This window comes from Mastigoproctus giganteus, chromosome 6 (assembly GCF_048544385.1).
Source record: "Mastigoproctus giganteus isolate SK-2022 chromosome 6, ASM4854438v1, whole genome shotgun sequence".
Lineage (NCBI taxonomy): Eukaryota > Metazoa > Arthropoda > Arachnida > Uropygi > Thelyphonidae > Mastigoproctus > Mastigoproctus giganteus.
This window is the reverse complement of record NC_143580.1, coordinates 43,085,571-43,110,966: the sequence shown is the minus strand read 5'-3', so window position 1 is coordinate 43,110,966 and position 25,396 is coordinate 43,085,571. Positions and strand designations below refer to the sequence as shown.

General features: G+C 35.9%; 1 protein-coding gene across 3 annotated transcripts in view; it reads left to right on the top strand.

The window, feature by feature from the left end:
• Positions 1-25,396, top strand: part of LOC150084201 (glycogenin-1-like) — a 138,149-nt gene that overhangs the window by 82,763 nt on the left and 29,990 nt on the right. For all 3 annotated transcript variants that reach the window (XM_090375092.1, XM_090375093.1, XM_090375091.1), the window contains exons 2-3: positions 3,360-3,495; positions 23,277-23,451. In XM_090375092.1, the coding sequence (XP_090231218.1) occupies positions 3,360-3,495; positions 23,277-23,451 (311 nt within the window). The remainder of the gene's footprint in view (positions 1-3,359; positions 3,496-23,276; positions 23,452-25,396) is intronic.

The window sequence follows — 25,396 nt, the reverse complement described above, 5'->3', positions numbered from 1 at the left end:
ATTGGAAAACAAAGGTTTAAATAAAGGAAGAGATTTTAAGGTTATGAAGTATAGAATAAAGAATTTCTTCTCTACAAGAATAATTTCACTGAGGCGATCTGAGCAAACATTGACATCAGAAGATTTAAAACATTAATCCAACCAAGGAAAAAGAATATCAATTTTGTTGATCATCCCATCCAATTTTGTTGATCATATGCTATACAACACAATATATATTATTACTACGTGACACAGAGCAAAACGGAAAGAAAAGAAAATAACAAGTTGCAGCTATAATATGTTTAATGCTAAAATAAGTACTTTGTATTACTTTCCTGTACATATTTTAGCATTAAACATATTATAGCTGCAACTTGTTATTTTCTTTCCTTTCCATTTTGCTCTGTGTCATGTAGTAATATTATATATATAATGAATCCAGAGCACGTAGGCCTCTTCACTTATATACAACACAATGCTGAGAATGGTCAAGAGAAGTTCCACTGGAGAAGAGGCCATCGCCAAGTTGTGATCTGAGGTGCTTGGAGGACTACTCACTTTGAACATTTATAAATAAAGCAGCATATGAAACATTAGGAGAACGAAATATAAAAAAGAATTTAAAAAATTGATACTATGGTGTCCATTTTTTTCTTTTTAGGCTTGGTTAAGGTCAGAACAATAGCATTTCAGACACTTATCAAATAAAACAGGTGCACAGATATACCAAGAATATAAGGAGATTCAAAATAGAATCAATGAGGATATAAGAAAAATAAAACAATAGTATTGGGATAGGTTTTCAAAAGGGTTCGAACATGATTTCTATGGAGCACAAAGAAAAATTTTTGACAAATAACACAAAATCAAAGAGTTAAATGAATATGTTAAAATAATGAAAGTAGATTTCGTGTTACATGGGTAAATTATTTAAAAATATTTTTACAAGTGAAAGGCAGCAAATAATTAATGTGAAGAAGACAGATTTAAATGTGGATAGAGGAACCACTAGGTGGCAGTGATCACAGTGTGCTGAAGTGGGATTTACTCAGAGGTAACTACCATCAGGGGTAAAGGAAAGGGTTATTGCTTTTGTCACAAAAGAACTGGATGCAGGGAATAGCTTTGATATTATATACTTGGATCTTAGAAAGGCTTTTAATACTGTTGCACATGGAAGACTGCTACACAAATTGGAGCAGTGTGACATTGGAGGCAAATTGCTGCTATGGATAAAGGGGTGGTTGAGGGGGAGAAGACAGAGAGTGGTAATCAATGGACACTGCTCATCGTGGACTAATGTTATTAGTGGAGTCCCTCAGGGCTCAGTGTTGGGTCCATTATTGTTTTCTGTATTTATAAATGATATTGATGATGGTATATCAAGCTTAATGTCCAAGTTTGCAGACGATACAAAGGTTGGCAGGGTTGTCAAGGACACTACTGACACTATGCTGCTACAACAGGATCTGGAAAGGTTGAGCAGATGGGCTGAGAGGTGGCAAATGAAGTTTAACATTGACAAATGTAAAGTACTACACATGGGAAACAGCAACCCCAGAGCAACGTATCAACTCTGTGGTACTACACTGACAGTGGTAGAGAATGAAAGGGACTTGGGGATGGTTGTGCAGGCAGATATGAAGTTCTCTGAGCAGTGCAGACGGGCTGCAAGAGTAGCTCATGGAGTATTGTCAATGATATACAGGAATTTTTCCAGCAGGGATAAGGAGGTGATTATTCCCTTGTATAAGGCAATGGTCAGGCCACACCTAGAGTACTGTATACAGGTCTGGAGACCTCATTTCAAGAAGGATGTAGAGCTGCTGGAACGAGTGCAAAGAAGGGCAACAAGATTAGTGAATGGAACAAAGGGGTGCTCTTACGAAGAAAGGCTTAAGTTTTGCAAATTACAGTGTCTGGAGACTAGGCACCAGCGAGGTGATCTGATAGAGGTGTATAAAGCCTTGAATGGTTTGAGCATGCTCAATGCTGATGGGATTCTTCCTCTAGCTCAGAATAATCACCTGAGAGGGCATAAATTCAAATTGAGGAAAGACAGATGTAGGATAGATGTGCGGAAATTTGCCTTTAGCCAGCGGGTGGTTGGTTGGTGGAACAGACTTCCATCCCTTGTAGTGGAGGTTGATAGCCTAAATAAGTTTAAGGCTCAGCTGGACAGGTATTTTGAATGAACAGAGGGGTGAAGTGGAAGTGGGTTTTTTTTTGTTTTTTTTTTGGCTGATGCTGCATAAGCTTGCTTTCTTGCATCAAATGCCTCTGCTAATGCTAATGCTAACAGCAAAAGTAAAACAAATAAATAAAAACACTAAGGAAAATAACTAATAAAACACTAAGAGATAAAGTTAAAAGTGAGGAAATCAGGAAATAATGTCAATACAACCTATTAATGAATGGATATATAATAGAAAATACAAGAATGGGTAAAACATAAATAGGATGAATGACAGGTGAGCAGAAATAGTAAACAACTGGAGACCTGCCACCAAGCAAAGTAGAGGAAGGCCAAGAATAAGATGGATGATCTATGCCCAACAAGCAGCATACTTAATGGGAAAAGTAGTATAGTGTGATGATAGCATTTCAACACTAGCAAAGGGGAAAAAAAAAAAAAAAATCTTACAAAAGAGATGAAATGATGCAGAATGTAGAAAAAAGTCTTTTGCATTTTAATGAATATATATGAAAATTTGTATTCATTAAAATTTGATTGCAACCTGTTTGACTTGTTCAACTAAGGGAGAGTTGCACTTAATTCAACAGACACAAATGATAAAGCAGACATCCCTCTGAGATTTTAAAAAATAATATTCCTGGTATTTGTGATAATACTGTAGTTTTAATTAACAGTGAAAATGAAAAAAATGATTAATGCACATAGTGGTCCAAACACAGCATACTGTATGTTGAAATATAAAAGAAAAAAAAACTACCTGTAGTGATTTACTTTCTTTACCTGAATGGTCTGGTTCAATTCCCATTGTTGACTGTAAAAAGGTTTTTGCTTGGGGTTGCAGTTATCTAGACATAGGTGGAAGTAAAAGTCTTTCATGTGCACCCTCCCTCTGAAATATAAGCTGGGTTTTTCATCCTGAAAACATGCAAACTGGCCTGTGGCGAGACACAATATAAACAGCCCCTGTCCATCTGAGTGTTGGACTTAACTGAGTGTTGTGGGCTGACCCCCACAACAGATCAAACAATTTGAAAAATAAAAGTAAGAATATCTGGTAAAAAATTTAATATAATCTAAAAATTACTTAGAGCTTTATTATACAGTAAAAGATCCCATAATACAAGTAACATATATATTTGCCTTAGCAACTATTTTCATTAACTTTTTCCTCTTCCTGTAGAAGAAGCATTCGTGACATTAGCCACAGATGACAAGTATGGTCTGGGAGCATTGGTTCTGGGTTATTCACTGCGAGAAGTGCAGACCTTACGTAATCTTGCAATTCTTGTAACATCAGGTGTATCAGAAAATATTAGGTAAGTTAGTGATATTAATAAAGTAGCCAAGTAAATTCTCTGTGTATTCAGAATAATATTAATAATGGCACTCTTGTTCAAGCAGATAACTACTTAATGTTGTACTTTTATATTCTTTAAGCATTATGCATATTATCAGTACTTCACGTAGATCTTGTCAGTTTCTCTCCAGTTTCTTTGATTCTGAATTTGAACTTGCAAATATTTAATTATGGTAGATTAGTTATCTTGTAAATATATGCATGCTTTTTTATATTGATAAACATGGGTGGAAGCCCTTAATTGGTGGATTTTTTAATGTTTTTAAAGATAAATGCGGCAATCAATCCAATGAGGACATTGCTTGATATCAGTTGCTGGACTACTAATTTTTAGTTTAACCGGATTTTTCTATTCCTCTCCCCCTCCCCCAAACTTTCAGGGTGAGCATTAGAAAGATCACTCAGATCCTCATTGATTTAAACTTGTTGCTTGGTGTATGTGATAACGTATCCAGTGTATGCATTTTATGTGTATAAGTTTATAATGCAGTTACTGTATTAAATTTTTCCCACTCTATTTTTTTAAAATAGAACTGGCTGTATTATTGCAAAGTAATAAGGCTAAAAACAAAGTTTTGATGAAAACTTTATAAAACTCACTGTATAAATTAAAATAAAAGAATACATATACTGATGGTATATAATACAATATATGATAAACTCAATAAAAATGCTGTATAATCTTTCGTTACTTGCATAATGTTGACAATACTAATAAATAAGTATAAATATACATAAAACTGTTACAGCTTTAAATACTGTAGTTAAAAACTATTTAATCTTTACTTTCTCAATAGTAAAGGTTCCCTTACCAGAATGCAGCCAAATAAAGTCAAATTCACCTCTTCTCTGTCACATGACTACTACAATTTGTGTAGACAACGTATATCTTCTATTTAGTTATAAGTATCAAGTTTTGTTATGCATAAGGAATGGAAAGTGCTCTGTTTAGATTTTTTTAAAATCTGCAGTGTGCGAATGCAACAATGAATAGCTAGACATTGAGTTGCAATGAGTAGCCTATCTACCTTCAGAGGTTAAATAGGAGATAAATATCACTTGTGCCAGGAATGATTGCTAAGAAGCAAATGAACTGCATGATTTACTGTATTTATTTATTTAGAATGCATTCCTAATCAAGGATCCTTGGATTTGACTTGCTAATAGCACCCAACCTTGAGATTAACTCAAGATACTAAGGAGGAAATCCATGACTACCGACAGCTGGTCTCAAACTCTGCACACTCCACTCAGTACAGCGTTGCGCTCTTATTAACGTGGCTACTAGGGCCTCCATTTACAACCATATAATAAAAATGTTACAGGATTATGTAATTATTGCTGATTTCTCTGGTTAATAATTGTTTAATAAATGTTCATAATAAAAATTTAATTCTATTTCAAAAAAAGTAATTAGATGCAAGGAACAGTTCTTGTGACCCACTTCTGTGAGAAGAAAATTTTCTGTTAACAGGACTGGGCCTTTCTTTCTGGGGCCATAGCCATGCACCCATGATTCATCTTTTATCATTACTGGTGATGTTGTTATTGGGTTTAACGACACAAGGGCTACTGAGGCCAAATTGTATCTATTATTGGTGATGAATCATTTTAATAACATAGATCAGATTAATGAAAATTCTGGCGTGAAAGCTCTCTGTGATCATCAGTGAGAATGTGAGGCACAAACATGGCTGAAATTAATTGCATTCCCAAATTTTGTATTAAAATTGATATTAGCATTAGCATTAGCATTAGTAGAGGCATTTGATGCAAGAAAGCAAGCTTATGCAGCATCAGCCAAAAAAAAAAAAAAAAAAAAAAACCCACTTCCACTTCACCCCTCTGTTCGTTCAAAATACCTGTCCAGCTGAGCCTTAAACTTATTTAGGCTATCAACCTCCACCACAAGGGATGGCAGTCTGTTCCACCAACCAACCACCCGCTGGCTAAAGGCAAATTTCCGCACGTCTATCCTACATCTGTCTTTCCTCAATTTGAATTTATGCCCTCTCAGGTGATTTTTCTGAGCTAGAGGAAGAATCCCATCAGCATTGAGCATGCTTAAACCATTCAAGGCTTTATACACCTCTATCAGATCACCTCGCTGGTGCCTAGTCTCCAGACACTGTAATTTGCAAAACTTAAGCCTTTCTTCGTAAGAGCACCCCTTTGTTCCATTCACTAATCTTGTTGCCCTTCTCTGTACTCGTTCCAGCAGCTCTACATCCTTCTTGAAATGAGGCCTCCAGACCTGTATACAGTACTCTAGGTGTGGCCTGACCATTGCCTTATACAATGGAATAATCACCTCCTTATCCCTGCTGGAAAAATTCCTGTATATCATTGACAATACTCCATGAGCTACTCTTGCAGCCCATCTGCACTGCTCAGAGAACTTCATATCTGCCTGCACAACCACCCCCAAGTCCCTTTCATTCTCTACCACTGTCAGTGTAGTACCACAGAGTTGATACGTTGCTCTGGGGTTGCTGTTTCCCATGTGTAGTACTTTACATTTGTCAATGTTAAACTTCATTTGCCACCTCTCAGCCCATCTGCTCAACCTTTCCAGATCCTGTTGCAGCAGCATAGTGTCCTTGACAACCCTGCCAACCTTTGTATCATCTGCAAACTTGGACATTAAGCTTGATATACCCTCATCAATATCATTTATAAATACAGAAAACAATAATGGACCCAACACTGAACCCTGAGGGACTCCACTAATAACGTTAGTCCACGATGAGCAGTGTCCATTGATTACCACTCTCTGTCTTCTCCCCCTCAACCACCCCTTTATCCATAGCAGCAATTTGCCTCCAATGTCACACTGCTCCAATTTGTGTAGCAGTCTTCCATGTGCAACAGTATCAAAAGCCTTTCTAAGATCCAAGTATATAATATCAAAGTTATTCCCTGCATCCAGTTCTTTTGTGACTGCATCATAGTATCCAATCAAGTTGGTCAGGCAAGACTTCCCCTTAACAAAACCATGCTGTGTCTGAGCTATAACTGAAGTCTTGTCTAAATGATCCTGCAGTGCTTCTTTAACCAGTGCCTCCATTAATTTTCCTGGAACAGAAGTTAAGCTCACAGGTCTATAATTACTTGTGTCAGCCTTTGATCCTCCTTTGTGAATTGGGGTCACATTTGCACATTTCCAGTCTATGGGTACCTCCCCTGAGTCCAAGATATGTTCTATAACAAATACCAATTTTTTATTTATTTATTATTTTTTTTGTTTCTCTTATGGATGATTAAATAGCAGTCACTTCTGATCAGATCATGAGTTGTTGGATTATGGACTTTTGATGTCAAAGGGCAGTCAGAGCATGGATAATCTTCAATGGACAAGCAGCCCCCCTTTAAACTTTGCAAACCACTGAAAAGTTTTCAAATGAAATGTAGCACATTCTCCAAAAGCTGTTATGTGCAATTTGGCCTTGTGCCTTAAACCTCCACTAACAACAACCAAAAGCTATTTTTAACAGTTTGGGTGTTGTACTTTTCAATAAACTTGAACAAAATTTGATGCAAAGTTGCTGCTCAGTATTACTCATTTTAAAATGAGTAACTGAAGATAACTAAATGATTCATGCATTGCTGTGTCTAGATGAATTGGCAAACACTGCAACAAGTCATAACTCACAGTGACATCCCAATTTAATACTCTTCCACTACTGGGCTAAATTGGGATGTCACATAATGGTCATGTGCTATCGTAACAAAAATGGTAAGCACACAACCTTGACAGGTCTAAACTTTGTTTTTAATTTCAGAAATATATATATTTTTTAAATTCTGCTTGGTGTATACCAATATTTTGCCATTTCATAATAGATTGGAATATATATTTTATGCATGTATTTTAGTTTTTATAAAAAAAAAATTATAATTGCATCCAAGGATTCCCCCCTCCCATCAGCTATTTGGGTTTTGTTTAATGTGTGGCATGTCACTTCTGTATAACACGGTATATGGCATAGTATAACAAGTACCTATGCTGTTTTAAAATTTCAGGTTACTTATGCTCTCCTGCTCTCATTTAATGAACACTTACTGTCTTACCCTAGTTGTTTTTGAAAGATTTATTATTGTTTTCAGAGTAAAGACAATGGCACAAAATCTGATTTTCTTAAAATGAGCTGCTCCTCTCTGCAGGGAGCATCGTATGTAGTTTCAAATTTTGCTCAGCACAAAGAGCACCAAATTTGAAATAAATTTTGATATGTGAACCTGAAAAAAGATATAACTAATAGTATTGAATATATTTAATTTTTTTTAATAATATTAAAAAAATTGGAATTTCTGCTCATTATGAATTTATGTTCATAATGAGCAGATAAGGGACGAGAGATTTAAATCTTTGAAAGTATTTACTGATATTATACTTGACAATGTTGTGAAAGATTTGGAAATTATTTGCTCAAAATTCACTTTAACAAAGGTTTGTTGAAGGAACCAGTTACCATCCCCCCCTCCAAGTATAAAAAGAATACGCCTTACCATAATAAAGAAACAGAATATTAGGTTTTATTTATCAAAATATTTAATCGGTGAGAAGTGATACTCATATATGATGTGTGGTAGTGCTAGCTTTAGATCCCATAAATAATTAGAAAGTTATTGTGTGGGGCAAATAAATTAAGTTGTACCAGATTCCAAGGTCCTTACGAGAGTTTATTTTTGGGAATAGCAAATTGATTAAAAAGAGGACTTAATTGGAAATGGAGTGTGAGGTTTTTAATTATATATTAATAACCAGATTAAAAAATTTAAAGAAAATCAGGAAATTAGTGTTCTAGATAGATAATGTATAGCTCAAGATTCCATTAGGCATCTTGGATCTTTGAAAACAATAGGGGTCCCTGAAAAAAGTATAATTCAAATAGAATTCAATTTTTTTTATTCCAACAGTAAAATTCTACAAACTAATTTTTTAAATATTTTGCTCAATGATATTTTGCAAAATTATTTGCTAACAGAAAAGCAGACGTCATTCAAGTTAGTATTAGCATTAATAGAGGCATTTGTTGCAAGAAAGAAGCTTATGCAACATCAGCCAAAAAAAAAAAAAAAACCCATTCCCATTTCACCCATTCTTTCACTCCAAAGGTTTGTCTAGTTCTGCCTTGAATTTATTTAAGCTGTCAACTTCCACAGTGACAGACTGAAGTTTGTTCCAACAATCAACCACCCGCAGATGAAGACAAATTTCCGCACATCTATCTTACAACTGTCTTTCTTCAATTTGAATTTATGCCTCCTCGGATGAATAATTTGAGCAAGAGGAAGAATCCCATCAGCATTTTTGTGACTTACTCACCATTGTGAGTAAGTTACTCAACAATGCTATGAATAAAAGAGCAAAACAGACATTCAGGGCTGTTGTTGAGAACTTCTTAGGGAACAATGAGGATTCAGGCTACAAGAATATAGTTGAAAATATGTTGGCAAACTTCAAGCATCTGGGCTGCAACATGAGTGTCAAGGTACATTTTTTACACTTCCACATTGACAACTTTCCAAAAAATCTAGGAAGTGTTAGTGAAGAACAGGGTGAGAGGTTTCATGAGGACATTAAAGACATGGGGATGAGGTACCTGGGGAGGTGAAATGTCAATATGATGGCTGACTACTGTTGAATGCTGAAGAGGGACTATAAAGTAGAAGGATCTTAAGAAAATCAAAGAAACAAAAATTTGATCCATTGTAGATCGATTTTTAAAATGAGAAGTGAGTGTTTAGTGGACTTTCTGCCACACTGCCCTTTTTAATATTGTTTTCAACATATTAGCATTAGGTAATTAGTATTAGTAGAGGCATATGATGCAAGAAAGCAAGCTTATGCAGCATCAGCTAGAGAAAAAAACGAAAAAATTCCACTTCACCCCTTTGTTCGTTTGAAATACCTGTCCAGCTGAGCCTTAAATTTATTTAAGCTATCAACTTCCATAACAAGGGATGGAAGTCTGTTCCACCAACCAACTACCTGCTGGCTAAAGACAAATTTCCAGACATCTATCCTATATCTGTCTTTCCTCAATTTGAATTTATGCCCTCTCAGGTGATTATTCTGAGCAAGAGGCAGAATCCCATCAGCATTGAGCATGCTCAAACCATTCAACGCTTTATACACCTCTATCAGATCACCTCACCGGGGCCTAGTCTCCAGACACTGTAATTTGCAAAACTTTCTTCGTAAGAGCAACCCTTTGTTCCATTCAGTAACCTTGTTGCCCTTCTCTGTACTCATTCCAGCAGCTCTACATCCTTCTTGAAATGAGGCCTCCAGACGTGTATACAGTATTCAAGGTGTGGCCTGACCATTGCCTTATACAAGGGAATAATCACCTCCTTATTCCTGCTAGAAAAATTTCTGTATATCATTGATAAGACACCATGAGCTACTCTTGCAGCCTGTCTGCACTGCTCAGAGAACTTCATATCTGCCTGCACAATTACCCCCAGGTCCTTTTCATTCTCTACCACTGTCAGTGCAGTACCACAGAGTTGATACGTTGCTCTGGGGTTGCTGTTTCCCATATGTAGTACTTTACATTTGTCAATGTTAAATTTCATTTGCCACCTCTCAGCCCATCTGCTCAACCTTTCCAGATCCTGTTGCAGCAGCATAGCGTCAGTAGTGTCCTTAACAACCCTGTCAACTTTTGTATCATCTGCAAACTTGGACATTAAGCTTGATATACCATCATCAATATTATTTATAAATACAGAAAACAATAATAGACCCAACACTGAACCCTGAGGGACTCCACTAATAACATGAGTTCAAGATGAGCAGTGTCCATTGATTACCATTCTGTCTTCTCCCCCTCAACCACCCCTTTATCCATAGCAGCAATTTGCCTCCAATGCCACACTGCTCCAATTTGTGCAGCAGTCTTCCATGTGCAACAGTATCAAAAGCCTTTCTAAGATCCAAGTATATAATATTAAAGTTATTCCCTGCATCCAGTTCTTTTGTGACTGCATCATAGTATCCAATCAAATTGGTCAGGCAAGACTTCCCCTTAACAAAACCATGCTGTGTCCGAGCTATAACTGAAGTCTTGTCTAGATAATACTGCTGTGCTTCTTTAACCAGTGCCTCCATTAATTTTCCTGGAACAGAAGTTAAACTTACAGGTCTATAATTACTTGTCAGCCTTTGATCCTCCTTTGTGAATTGGGGTCACATTTGCACATCTCCAGTCTATGGTTACCTCCCCTGAGTCTAAGGAAGCTCTCATAATTATGGCTAAAGGGTTGCTTACTTCCTTTGCTGCCTCCTTTAATATAACTGGATAGATCCCATCCACCCCAGGTGCCTTTCTTGTGTTTATCTTCAACAATTTCTCCTCCACTTTACTCTCAGGTATTACAAGATTATCTAGCTTACTGCCAGAGTTGAATACACCTCTGGCATTCCCCCTCGCTGAATAACTCCTCTTGTGTGAATGTCGATGCAAAATATTCATTTAGTTTGTTAGCTACCTGAGCAGGATCATCAACAGTTGCACCATCGATATCAAGTGGACCAATCTGATTCATCCCCTTCCTTCTAGAGTTTACATAAGAAAAGAACTCTTTATTGTTTTTCTTTGCATCCTTTGCCAAAGATTTCTCGTAATCTGCCTTCGCCTGCCTAACCTCCTTTGTGACTTGGTTACAGATCAACTTATATCTATTATAGGCTTCTGTGTCACGTGTTAATTTATATGTATTCCAAGCACTTTTCCTCTGTCATATGTCTCATTAGTTCATCTGACATCTAGGCCTAAACCTTGAACAATATTTCTTAGTTGGTATGTAAAGCCTAGTAGCTTCCAAGATAAGTTCTTTGAATGCTTCCCAGTTTGAATTTGCTGTTGGTAACATCATCAGTTGGTCCCACTGTATAGAATTTAAATACTGTCTCAGACCATCGTAGTCTCCTTTACAAAAGCAATAACCCTTCCCTTTATCCCTGATGGTAGTTACCTCTTTGAGTAAATCCCACTTCAGCACACTGTGATCACTGCCACCTAGTGGTTCATTTATCTGCAGATTCTTAATGCATGAAGAATCACTACTGATAATCAAATCAAGAGTATTCCTGCCTCTAGTTGCCTCCTGAACATGCTGATGTAGAAAACAATCATCCAATAAATCCACAAAAGCCTTGCTAGTGTGTGAGTGACCAACCCACAAATTCCAGTCAATATCTGGGAAATTAAAATCCCCCATTATAAGACTCTCTGATTTACTGGCTCACTCTATTTCCCTGTACAGTTTCTTATTATACTCATCAGAGTCATTAGGCCTATAGCACACTCCTGCTCTCAATTTTGATCTCCCAGTGCTTTTGTCACACCAAACTGACTCGACACTGCACTGTCCAGCGATATCAACTGGCTTCACTTCCTTGGATTTTATGTGTTTCTTAACTAATAGCATAACCTCTCCTCCCTTCCTATCCTGTCTATCCTTTCTGTAGACATTGTACTCCCCAATTTACAGTTCTCCATTCCTTATATCTGTGTGACACCACGTCTCTGATATCCCAACAATATCTGCCTTTGATGCTTTGAGCAATACCTCAAATTCATCAAATTTATTTACCAAACTCCTAGCATTGGTGTACACACACCTGTTCTTTTTCTTAGCTACCCTAAGACAACCCATGTGTTTAACTTGTACCGCAATGACTCGCAGTAGTCTCTGAAATATCCTGCATCTTGTTTTCCAGGCTTCTGCTCATTCTAATAGAAGCAGTGCAAGAATCACTTTCACCTCTTCCAGTGGCTACTGTTAATCTATTAATCCTTGTATCCCCCCCAAGCTAGCAGTTTTACGACCCACCTAACACTGCCTCGATAGCATCAGCAAATATTCTTGCACCCTTTCTATTTAAGTGTATCCCATCCCTGTAGAAGCAGTTGGCGCATGATAGCCTTAGATGCTGATGCGCCATTAAACTTCCAATAACCAACCAACCAACCAACCAACCCTGTAGAAGCAGTCCTTTCTTTTAACAAGTATAGTCCAGGCTGAAAAAAAATTCTACCCCTTGAGCCTTGCACAATCTTTCCAGGGCCGAATTGATCGACAAGGCTCTCATCATATACTCCCTCCTATCGTCTCTGGGCAGAATTGCAGACACTTTCAAATTGAACCCTAATTCACAGCTTTTTTTCAACAGTGACCTGTACTTGTTAAGTAATTCTGCCGGTCCTCCTACTCTTAATATCATTAGTGCCAATGTGTACAACTATATCACCTTTTTGCCCTTAAAAGATGATATCTGCTCTATGTCATCAACCTTTGCCCCTGGCAGACATACCCTGGTCCTGTTCCACCTATCCTTTTTACAAAGCATGTTCCCAGTTTCCCTGACAATAGTCACCAACAACTACTAGTTCCTGTGGGACCAGCGCATTCTGCCCTGGTTCAGAATGTATTTAAATATAAAAGTCTCTGGTAAAAGTGGCATTTTGTTATACAGGTAACCCTCATAACACGGTAATTAGGTTCCTATAAAATCTAGTGTAGTGAGAAACCGTGTTATATGGAACTAAGAACCAATTCAAAAAGTGGGGTTACATCCCAAAAGCTAACAAAAATATACTGTTTTTTTTTTATAACTATATATATATTTTTATAACTATAGATATAATGCCTTGATTTAATGGCTGAATTAAAGAAGTTGTGTTAGGAACTACTTCAATGTTTGGATGGCCTAATCTGTTATCCAGTAGTAATAAAACTTTGAAATCTAGATTTTTCCACTTTAAATACCCTCTTAGAAACCACTCTTTTATAAATTGGCAGTTACCCAAGCTTTTTTATTTTCTTTTCAATTTACACTTTTCATTGCACGAAGATTAGAGGATCTATAAACTAGCCTGGGTTTTATCATGTAATCTTCTGATGCATTACTGTACATAAGTAACATTACATGATCTTATGATGCCTTAAAACCTGGTGCAGGTTTCTTTTCTTTTTTTTTTTTTTTTGAAATAAACATTCTGTTGGACATTTTTCTCTACTAAAGACCTGCCTCATCGGCGTTGAAAACTTGATGTGGTATGTATCCATGCCCTTCAAAAATATTATTATAACTTCTCTGCATACTTATCAGCTGATGCACTTTCCCCTTGAATTATTGTTATGTAATGAGAAACGGTTTTTAAATTGCTCAAACCAACTTTACTGGCAAAAAACTTGGGGTTCACAGAAGATTCTCAATTTTCTTTTAAATGGTTATAAATTTTTAGTGCCTTTTTGTTTAATTACATTGCCATCTAATATTAGGGATCAGTTTTTTATTGCTATCGTCCATCCAAATACTGAATGCTTTTCCATTTTTTTCAATTATTGCTGTGCGGGGACGAGCTCTCATATTTGCTGAAATAAAAGGTCCTGCAGCAACAGCAGTTCTAATTTTCTGTTCATTTTTCTTTATGGTCCGGATTGTTGCTTCATTTAAATTTAAACTTTTTGCAATGTATTGAGACTATCAAAAATTTATATTTTTGATTCTAGAAAAATAGTCTCTTTTGAGTGATGCTTTTTTACTTTCCTTAAGCATAATTCATGGCTGGAATTTAATTGGCAACAAAAATTATTCCAATACGGTCCTTAAGAAAAAAGTTTAGTAATACATACCCGGAAAAATTTATAAATGATCAAATAAAAACCAAAATAAGTTTACAAAAACTTTAAAAGTCACCAACTGCACACTTCAAAGTCAATTTTTTATGGTCTCAAATAAGCATGAGTTTCAAAAGCACAGAACTTGACATGGAATTTCCCAATAATTTTTTTTTGCATAATGACTAGCAACTCAACAGCGGGGATTCCCAAGAAATAATGGAAATGTTGAAAAATTTAAATCCTGCATAATAGCAGGGTTTCCTCCTCACAAAAGCTCAAAAATACAATGTTATGCGAGGGTTGTCGCAATTCTCTGTGTTAAAGCAAAACCGTGTTGTAGAAGTAGTGTTATACATGGGTTGCCTGTAATTTCATTGCAAAATTCTGCCAAAATTAATAAAAATTAGTGAAAAGGTTATTTTCTTTTGTGATTTTTGAAAAACCCTGAAGTGATGGAAACAAACTGAAGTTAATTTTGAAATCATCATTAGTAAATGATTCAGAAACAGTTTTTCTGAAAAAACATCAGTAATTTTTTTTTTTAAATGCAGAATAGTGTTTAGATATAGGTTACTAAAACAATTTTAGCCATCTTTTCACAAAGACATTTTTATATAATGTTAACTTTTTCAAATGCTACTTTCCTACTTTTGCCACTGGTTTATAATGTTGCTGGAAATAACTAAATAATTTTGTTTAGTTATTTCCAGCACATCAAACCTCTGATGTGCCTCTGTCACTGGACACTTGCTGTCTTTATAAAAAGGTTGAAGCACAGGTATTTTTTTTAAAAGAATCTTTGAAAGAAGTGAATGTACTGTGGTACAAATGTTTGAGCACACAGTGCTTTGCATTGCAGAGAATCTTTGCTAGAGAGCATAATGCAGATTACAGATGAAACCCTGGCTGGTGAAGAAAACTTTCTTTCCCTTTGATTAATCTATACACAACTTATTTTGGTCATTGGGATTGGATTGATTTTAAATTGTGAATTATTTCTAGTGATTGTGAAACTAATTACCAATCACATTTCTGCTAGTGAAGTAGTGTTCCACTTAATTAGTGTTTGAAGTGTTCAAATGGTGTGCTAACAGATGTGATGCATTTTCAGATTTTGAAGAAGAAATAGTTGTCATGTGAGATTTGCCGATGTAATACAATTAATAGCTCTTCTGTAATTGTAAAGTAGTGCTGTGTGGTGGTCAACCTTCATAATTAGAGATGACACTGGCATTTTCCACATTCACTGCCATACAAAGCATCACACGTTGATCTGTTTACATCAGGTTATTTAGATTGCCCATTATTGCATCATAAGGGCTTGTTCAGAGCTTGGCATTTCTTTTTTTTTGTGTGCATCATCATCATCATCAGCCACTTTCAATCCACTGCAGGATGAAGGCCTCTCCAGCAACTTTCCAGTTCCTTTTGTTTTGTGTAATGGCCATCCATTTACTACCCACAAACTCATGAATTTCATCTGTCCATATCCGTTGTTGTCTTCCAGGTTTTCTTCTAGCTCCTCTTGGGTACCATTCTGTTATTTTCTTAGTCCATCTGTCATCATGTCTTTGAGCTATGTATCCTGCCCAAGACCATTTTAGTTCTTTAGTTTTGATAAGAATGTGCTTTACTTGAGTTTGCTGCCTAATCTACGTGTTTCTCTTCTTATCTAACAGTCTGATTCCCAATATAATTCATTTCATTCTTCGCTGTGTAGTTCTCAGCTTCTCTTCCATTCTTTTGGTGAGTACCCATGTTTTACTTCCATGAGTCATGGTGGGGAGCATACATTGGTTCATTATTTTAAATTTCAGACAAATTGGGATATTGCTCCTCAGTATGACTATATTTCCTGAATGCTATCCATCCAAAATTTATTCTTCTCTTGACTTCCAGCCATTTATCATTATTACAGCTAATGACTTGTCTCAGATAAGTATGACTCCACCTTTTCAATTACTGCTCCTTCAATCATTATATCCCTTTCTGTGGCATACTTTTGTTTTAACCATATTCATCTTTAGTCCAAAATCCTTACTAACTCTGCATAACTGATTAAATTTTTGTGTGCACCGCTTTCTAATTGTTTTGTACCAAATTTCCTGAAAGCAGCTTGCATATGGTGACAAATTTTGAAGTACTCCTCTGCAAGATACTACATATTTTGTAAGACACTCGCATACGTTGCTTTGCATGGTATTACATATATAGGTATAGTGTTGATAATAGAGAGCTATTAAGAGCTCGATAATTCCTATATTTCTATTATATTATGAAACAACAGGTATTACCTTTATTTTAGATATAGGAAGCTTCTTTTCTAACTCCTAGTCAAGTCGCTAATATTTCTTGTGGAAGGCGATATCAATTTTGCAAAACACGTGGGATATCTTCTTCACTATCAGAACCGTAGTGTTCAGACCGTGCAGTCTCAACAATGAGCGCTCAAGACTTTTTGTCTTCAAACACCATACTTCTGGCAGCAAGGAAACCATTACGTGGATTGGCATAAAATTAGATTTTTGAAGCTCTAAACTGCTTAATAAATAAATATGGACTGATTATTTCTTTTAGTCCTGTAGCTGGACTTTAGAGTTTAAATTTAGGGGTCTAAAAATTGGATATGGGGGGGGGGGAATTATTCTCTACATTCCTTAAGTCGGACTAGAACTTTTCGGGGCGTCATGTTCACAGGAATAGAGCAACTCACAATTAATCTGAAACTTTTGTCTTATGTTGTAGTGTTTGTTCTTCACGCATGCGTATAAGTGACCAATCATCAGACAATAGGTATAGTGTATATGTGAGGTCTGATCAAATAATTCTAAACACCATTTTTCTAAAAAAAATGAATTTGGGTATATACAGTATTTTCAGAAGTGGTTCTCTTCAAAGTAGCTCATATTAACATTAGCCCTATAATGCTTTTGCTACACCAGCCAAATAATAAAAAATAATAATATTTTAGGAAGAAACATTGGTTTCCTTCTGATATGCAGGTGTCACAATTCTTGACATTCTGGAGCATTGCTGGAAGTTTTCAGCTGTGAGCCAGTTGAGTCCTGTTAGATGGCTGGATTGTCAATAAATCTTCAGCACTTTGGTTTCATTTTTAAACTATTGCTTATATTCTAGTATGACTACCAGGTCAGGAGTTTCAGTTAATCACTCTAATAATGAATACAATTGTTCACTGTATTTGCAGCAAACAGACTTGCAGTCATGCAGACTTGAGTCATGGTTCTCTCAGTTTGCTGTCTGAATATTTTGAACAAATTCATAATAAATGATATCCTGAACGTTGCAAAAAAAAAAAAAAAAAGAAAACAAAGCAAGCAACATTATTTTTACATTTGAATGAACCTGTTTTTTTTTTTTTAATAGGGTGAGTGTGGTGATTTCATTGGGATGTTTTGGGGTCATAACTGTACACCCATGCATCATTGCGAGTGAAACTGAGGTCCATTTCCACCCTTGTGTTCAGCTCTTTACACAGTTCTCAGTGATGAGCCCTTTTGGTAACCATTCAACAATTTTGGAGCAAATTTTTGCTGAGACTTGATGCATGGCAAGCTTTTTAGTCCAAATCATTCAGTATGATACAAAAGAGATTTCCAGTTTATTGATTTCTCAGATGTTTAATTTGCCAATCAGAACAAATTTTTTTCACATACTTGACCAGTCACTTCTTGAAATTAGTCAACCTTGTTGTTGATCATCAAGTTCTTGACTGTTAAACAAGACTTTTTTTTTTTTTTTTTTTAACCGTTAACAAGTGAGTTTGTTTGAATGTGTATGTCACTTTCACTTTTGCTGTGTGTCACTTTTTGATGGGAGTGGGCTCTGTAGAGTCCATTCCTATGCAATTTTGAAGCATTTATAAAAATAAAAAACATATTTGTATATAAATGATTAAGTATTACTTTCTTCTTTTTTTGAGTTGTTTGCACAGTGTTAGAGTAAAATTGTTGTCAGAAGTCAAACTATAATTTAAAAAAATAATTAAAGAAATTGTAAAATATGTTTAAACCCATATGCAGACATGAAAAGGTTTGTTATTCCTCTGATTGCTCTGAATCACTTAGATTCCTATGTGCCAACATTTGAAATATCAGCAGAAAATAATTAAAAATTGTTCACTTTTTTGATGTCACCTTTATTTTCAATCTTTGCATCTGAAAAAAACCTGAAAATTTTATTTTTTAAAATTAAGTATATTTTTAATTTTTGAAATTAAAATTCCCTGTAGACCTGTCGGCAAGCAAAATGCAAAATTAAAACTCACTTCAACAGACTCTTGCAATTGGACCACAGCCTATCACTAACAGGAGTGCCCAGTGTGTGTGTCAGAGGTTTGATTTATTCCAGATGTTGCTTCAATGTTATAAAGCTAGAGAGAATTATTAATTGGAGGAAAGTGTGTGGTGGCAGTAAGCACAACTTGAAAATGACATGTCAATCAACAAGGGCAGAGGGTTGTGATTAATGGATATTTTTTTCAGATTGGTATAATGTCAGGAGTGGGGTCCCTCAAGGATTGGTTTGGACCACTACTGTTTTTCATTTTCATAAATCACATTGAAGGGATAGAAGGCATGATGTCAATTTTCAGATGACATAAAGATTGGCCGAGTCGTTAATAATAAGTGCCAAGCAGCACTCCTTCAGTGATGGTCAGAGAAGCTGCAGCTATGTTTTAATGCTGCTAAATGCAAGGTCTTGCACTTGGAGAATAGCAACCCACAAATAAATTACTCACTTGGTGGGGTTGAATTAAAAATAGTGGAGGAATAAAGGGATCTGGGAGTTATAATATGGGCAGTTAGATGTTTTCTGAAGGGTGTAAACAGACAGCCAGAAAAGCCCATGGTGTCCTATTGATGATTTATCGAATGTTGTTATTATTATTATTATGAGAGAGAGAGATATTCAGAAGTAGAAAGGAATCGCCAAGAAAGAGAAGAATGATGATATCCAGCTCAGGACTCTGCGCATGCCAAGCCCATACTCACCAGATGTGAGCCCCTGTTTTAAAAACCAAAAGAAAGAACATTAAAGAATCAAAAAAAAAAAAAAAAAAACCCAAATGATTACTCTCTCTCATCAACTGGTGCAATAATACCATTTTGCTTATTGGAGGCTTGAAGTGGTGGAACCCATATTTATTCTCCAGAGCTAAGTTCCGGTCAACCCTTCCCCATCTCTTCCATCATGCAGGATGACTTTTGAGGTTATGATGGACATCATGGCGAGAACTAATCTTCCTTACATTTCAAGTGTAGAGCTCTAAAACAGTGTTCGCAGTCTGCTAATTAGTACACTGGACCGAACCTATTGGTAACTCTTTAGGAGACTTCCAGATCAGCTAGTGTATAATCTTGCTACCTCTACTCTGCCAGATAGTGATGGAAGGAGTCTGAGTAGTGTGTATGCAGGAGGCATTGTCGATCCCATGTTATGTCAAGGATCTGGGTATATTCTTACCATGTGTACACTATCATACAGCATGTTCCCCCCACTTTTTCTTACTATTGAATACACCAGTGGTTTTCAATCGGGGGTGCCGCAACAACATTCTAGGGGTGCCACTTAATTTGGGTTTAAGTTACTTAAACTTATTATCTTTTAAAATTTATATGTTTATTTCATTATAAAAAGGCATACAGTATCTTTTTAATTTTGTGGTGATCTATAATTGATGTTTACTTAGTACCTCTATATAAAGAATAAAATTATTATATACTCTGTATATGTAGTTTGTATTATGAAATGTAATTTTTATATTTATATTATTGTAATAACTATCATATAACATATTTTTTATTATATTGGAAAACACCATGAATTGTCAAACTAATAGAGTAAGCTTATCTGTGAAAAGATCTAACCCTCCCAAACACTTCCTAGTTCATTTTACAAATATACATGGTCTCATTTCTAATCTCAACAATGTCCATTTCCACTTGCAGTCTTCCAAACCCCATGTACTTTTTTCTGACAGAATCTCAGTTATCGATTGATTCAACTACTGCTCATCTCAGATGCCCAAATTATTCGCGGTATGATTCCTTTCGCCTCAAAGGTGGTACTTGTGCATATGTCCATTCTGATATTCCCTGTCAGAGACTTGGCAATTTGGAATCTCCTCTCTTTGATCTTCTCTGGCTTAAAATCTCTCTACCTCATTGTGTAAAATTCATCTGTGGTCTCTATTGTTCTCCCAACTCCGCTAATCACTTGGAGCTCTTTAACTTCTCTTTGCAACTTGACTTTCTCCAGTCCAATTTTCCTTGGTGATTTTAATGTTCACAACTCCAGCTATTTTCTGTTTTCTCGTCACACCGACCCAGCTAGTCAAGATGCTGAGGCTTTTGCAATTACTAATGACCTTGAGCAGATTGTTCATTTACCTACAAGAATACCAGACAATCCTAACCATACAGCCAACACGCTTGATCTTTTTCTCACAAATATCCCTTCTAAGTACATGGTCGAAGTGAGAGGTCCTTTAGGCACTTCAGATCACAACTTGGTGATTGTCTCTTCTCCAATGGAGACTTTATCTCATGGCTATTCCCAACCTAGTGTTTGGCATTACAAGAATGCAAAGTGGGATGACCTGCAAGATTTGTTTTCCTTAGTCGGATTACTATTTCAAAACTTCTGATGTCAATGTTTGCTCAGATCATGTCAGTGAAATTATTCTTTTAGGAATAAAATCCTTTATTCCACACTCCACTTTCAAATCGTGTCCTTTATCTAAACCTTGGTTTTCTGATAAATGTGATAAGGCTCAAGAGAAGAATGTTGCATGTGGTAATTGGCTTGATTCCAATTCTTCAGTTTTATTTTCTGCCTACACCAAAGCTTGCAACAATTGTAAAGCAGTTATTAACCTTCTAAACTAGATTTTTAACAGGCTACGAGTAGAAAACTTGCTTCTTGCCCTAATGGTAGCCGAGAATTCTGGTCTCTTGCCAAAGCTATTGACCGTAACTTTTGCCCATCTATGCTCCCACCTCTGTCAAAACCAGATGGTTCTGTTTTCACTTAACCAAGGATAAAGCTGACCTGCTAGCATCCAATTTTTCTTCCAACTCGTGTATTAATGATCATGGTAAAACACTTCCTACCATTCCCAACATGCTCCATTCAATGCCTCCTGTGGTCTTCCGTCAAAAGGATGTCAGACGGATTTTGATGAATCTCAATGCTAAGAAAGCTCCAGGTCCTGATGGTATTTCTCCACTTGTTCTCAAAACTTGTGCTCCTGAACTTACTCCTGTTCTTTGCCGCCTTTTTTCACTTTTTTATTCCAAAGGGATTTTTCCCTTCTGCTTGGAAATTTGCTCATATCTAGCCAGTTCCTAAAAAAAAAATGACAAATCCCTCCCATCCAATTATCGTCCCATTGCAATTACTTCTATTCTTTCTAAAGTAATGGAGAAATCAATTAACTGTGAACTCTTAAACTACCTAGATACCTTCCATCTGATCAATGATCACCAGTATGGATTCCGTCAGTGTCAATCCACTGGTGATATTCTGGCTTATGTTACCCATTTATGGACAAATTCAATGGAAAAGTTTGGTGAAAAAGAAGCAGTTGCTCTTGACACCTCAAAGGCTTTCGATCTTGTTTGGCATAAAGGTCTTCTAAACAAGCTTCCATCTTATGGTTTGCCAACTGTTTTTTGTAATTGTTTATCCAGTTTTCTCTCTGATCGCTCACTGAGGGTGATGGTAGATGGCTATCTTCTAACCTCTGTACTAATGCTGGTGTCCCCCAAAGCTCAGTTCTTTTCCCCACTCTTTTCCTCTCGTATATTAATGACCTTATTCTACTGACTGGATATTCATAGTTTTGCCGATGATAGCACATTGCATTCCACTTTCCATTTTGAGAAACTTTGCCCTGCTCAATGAACTTCAACTTATCGAATATCCGCTATCAATTCCCTAAATGCCAATCTCCAGGTAATTCTCCAGTGGGGCGAAGACAACTTAGTTGATTTCAATTCTTCTAAAACTGTCTTGTCTTATGTCTCACAAAAAGGATTCTTCTGCTTCTATGCTTTGGTCACACTCAGATTTCTAGGCAAGATGATATATCTCTTTTGGTGATTACCCTGACTTCTAATCTCTCTCTCTTGGCACAACCACATTACAAATATTGCTTTCTCTGCATCTAAAAAACTTGGTTTTCTCTTTCGCTCTCTGTATTACTTCTGTTCCAAACAGCTGTTCATTCTGTACAAATTGCAAATCTGCCCTACCATGGAATATTGTTTCCACATCTGGGGCAGTGCACTCAAAATCTCTCTCAGGCTTCTAGATTCCATTCAGAAGAGGGCAGTTAGGTTAATTAATGACTCATCTCTAACAGTCTCTCCTCTCGCTGTCTCATAGACACACTGTTTCTGCTGCATGCCTTTTCTACAGATACTTCCATGGGCACTGTTCTTCTGAATTGGCTTCTATAATTTCCGCTCTCTTTTTAAAAACAGTCCGAACATGTGCTGCTACCAGCCAACATCCATTTACTGTTCAACTTCAAACTCGCATAACCAACTTTTAATCTTCCTCGTTTATTCGTTCAACTGCTGTTTTTATGGCAAAACTTTCTGTCAATACGTATTTCCTGAAAATTATCTACAGAAGTTCCAGTCTAATGTCAAGAAATATCTTCTTTTGTCTTCTGAACCTCCAACCCAAGCATGGTACTAAGTACTATAGGTTCTAATACCTCTCATGTTTGGGATTTTCATAAAAAAACAATTATAAATAAATAAATTCAAATTTCAGTGGTTGAGGTTTAGATTAGATTGTAGGAAGTTTCCTTTTAGGCAGAGTTGTTGATTTTCTGAACAAATTGCCTCTCAGGTAATTGAGACTGACAGTTTGAATAAATTCAAAGGTCTCCTCTCCTGTGTGTGGAGGGAAGCATATAATTTGTATTTTCTTATCTGCATGTTTTTTTTCGCATGCACAGAATGACTGTTTTGTTTAATCAGCTTTCTCTTACTTAATGTTTATTTCATATGAATAATTCTGTATATTAATTTGGAATGAGAATAAGTCTTTGATTATTTTCAGGTCTCAGCTGGCCTCTGTTTATGATGTAGTTCAAGAAGTAAATCTTATGGACAGTAAAGATGAAGCAAAGTTGCGTCTGATCACAAGACCAGAACTTGGAGTAACATTTACTAAATTGCATTGTTGGAGACTAACACAATTTACAAAATGTGTTTTTTTAGATGCTGACACATTAGTAAGTTCTAATTGCATATTATATATATATATATATATATATATATATATAAAACCTTAATTTTTTAAATATATTACCAACTGGATATTAGATTTTCATGGATTGGAGAATTTAGAATATAAGTATTAGGGGGTGTAAACTATACCCATTAGGTCGAAGGGCCAAGTAATTAGGTAACCTATTTTCTATTCCTCATTCTTATACATAACTTCTCACACACATTGACACTCCATATTGTTAATTAAAGGAGTATTCAGATTACTTAATCATAGTTAATTTAAAATTGTGGTTGGGCTAAAAGTTGTGATTTTGGTTTATCTAAAAGCCTTCAAATTACAAATGCAAACTTGATCCCTTGGGTTTTGAACAGAATTTTGTATATTGCTGCTGCAAGCTTCACAGACTAATTTGTTCTGTTCTGTTTTGTTTTAGTACTAAATGCATCAAAATTTATTACAAGACTAAGAATTTAGTGTGATGTTGGTGCCAGAACTAAGAATTTAGTGTGATGTTTATCATTGTTTCTGCACTTGTTTCCCATCTTGTAGTTTGTAAAGGTTTCCTCTAGCCACCTTCAAATAGCATATAGTTTGATTAACAGGAAGTTGTCAGCTAATGTAAAAACTCAGTAACGTGTATGCCTCATATAGTCTAAGGATTAAAAAATTATTTTGAGGTAAAGTGTGTTGTTAGATATAAGAGATTGCAGGACTTCAGCATTAGTTTTAAATCCCTCTATTGTCACCCGTCTCTCTTTCCCTTTTCCCATTTGCTGTTTTATATTTCATAATTTGAACGATTTGCATAATTGATTATTATATTTATCATTCAACTATGCCCGTTACTACCATATTCTTGTGAGGGGGTTCAAAAAAGATTTTTATTCATCCAGAAATAATTGTGATAGAAGGTTGAAACAAACACCCTGTATTACACTTTTTTGACATAGTCACCAATCAAAATGAAATGACATTCTTCCCACCTCTGAACACTTCCTGAGGCTAGTTTTGTAGAAGTCTTCTGACTATCCTTCAAACCATGACTCAGCAGCAGGAATCACCTCATTATCATCAGCAAAGTGTTTTCCATGAAGAAAGGACTTCGGAGAAGGAAAGAGGAACAAATTTGAGGGAATAAGCAGGATGCGGCAATATTTCAAACTCACATTTGTGGGCATACATTACTGCACCATGCAAGGAATGCACAGGGGCATTATTGTGGTAAGGGGCACACCTTTTGACAGCTTTCCCCATCTTTTTTTTTTTATTTTTATTTTACGGTAGCTTACCTCAATATAGTGCGTAGAACATTTCCGATTGATAACCTCCAGAAATTAAAATGGAAAAAACGAAAAATCTACAACTTACCGGTACTAGATAAACATGATTATATTAATAAGTTAGATTCAGTTGTGTCAGATACCTCCACTTATCGTGAAGTAGACCCGGCACTGTTTACCAATTTGGTCAATAAATACAATAAAACGTTAACCACGTATCGAAAAAATGACTACATTACTATGGTTCAGTTAAAGGAATTGAAGTCCAGAACATACAATATTCATGCACTTTTCGGTCAAGTAAAATTACACAAGACTGGGTTTCCTATTCAACCTATTGATTCCTACAGGAACTCGGCATTTTCATCCTTAGCCACACATGTATATAACATTATAAAACCCTTTAGACAGGTAATACAATTTGGGATTAAGAACTACGATACATTTAATAAACTTAAAGACTGTAGACACGGCGACAATGACAATTTATTCTCACTAGATGTTACCTCATTATATACGAATGTAAATGTTGAATACACATTAGATATTATTTGGGATATGTTAAATAAAAACTCGATACCGATTAATTATATGAAGCTACCTATTAAGGAAATTTCACTTAATTAAACTGTTAGTTGAGGCTAACTACGTCACCTTTTGAGACAA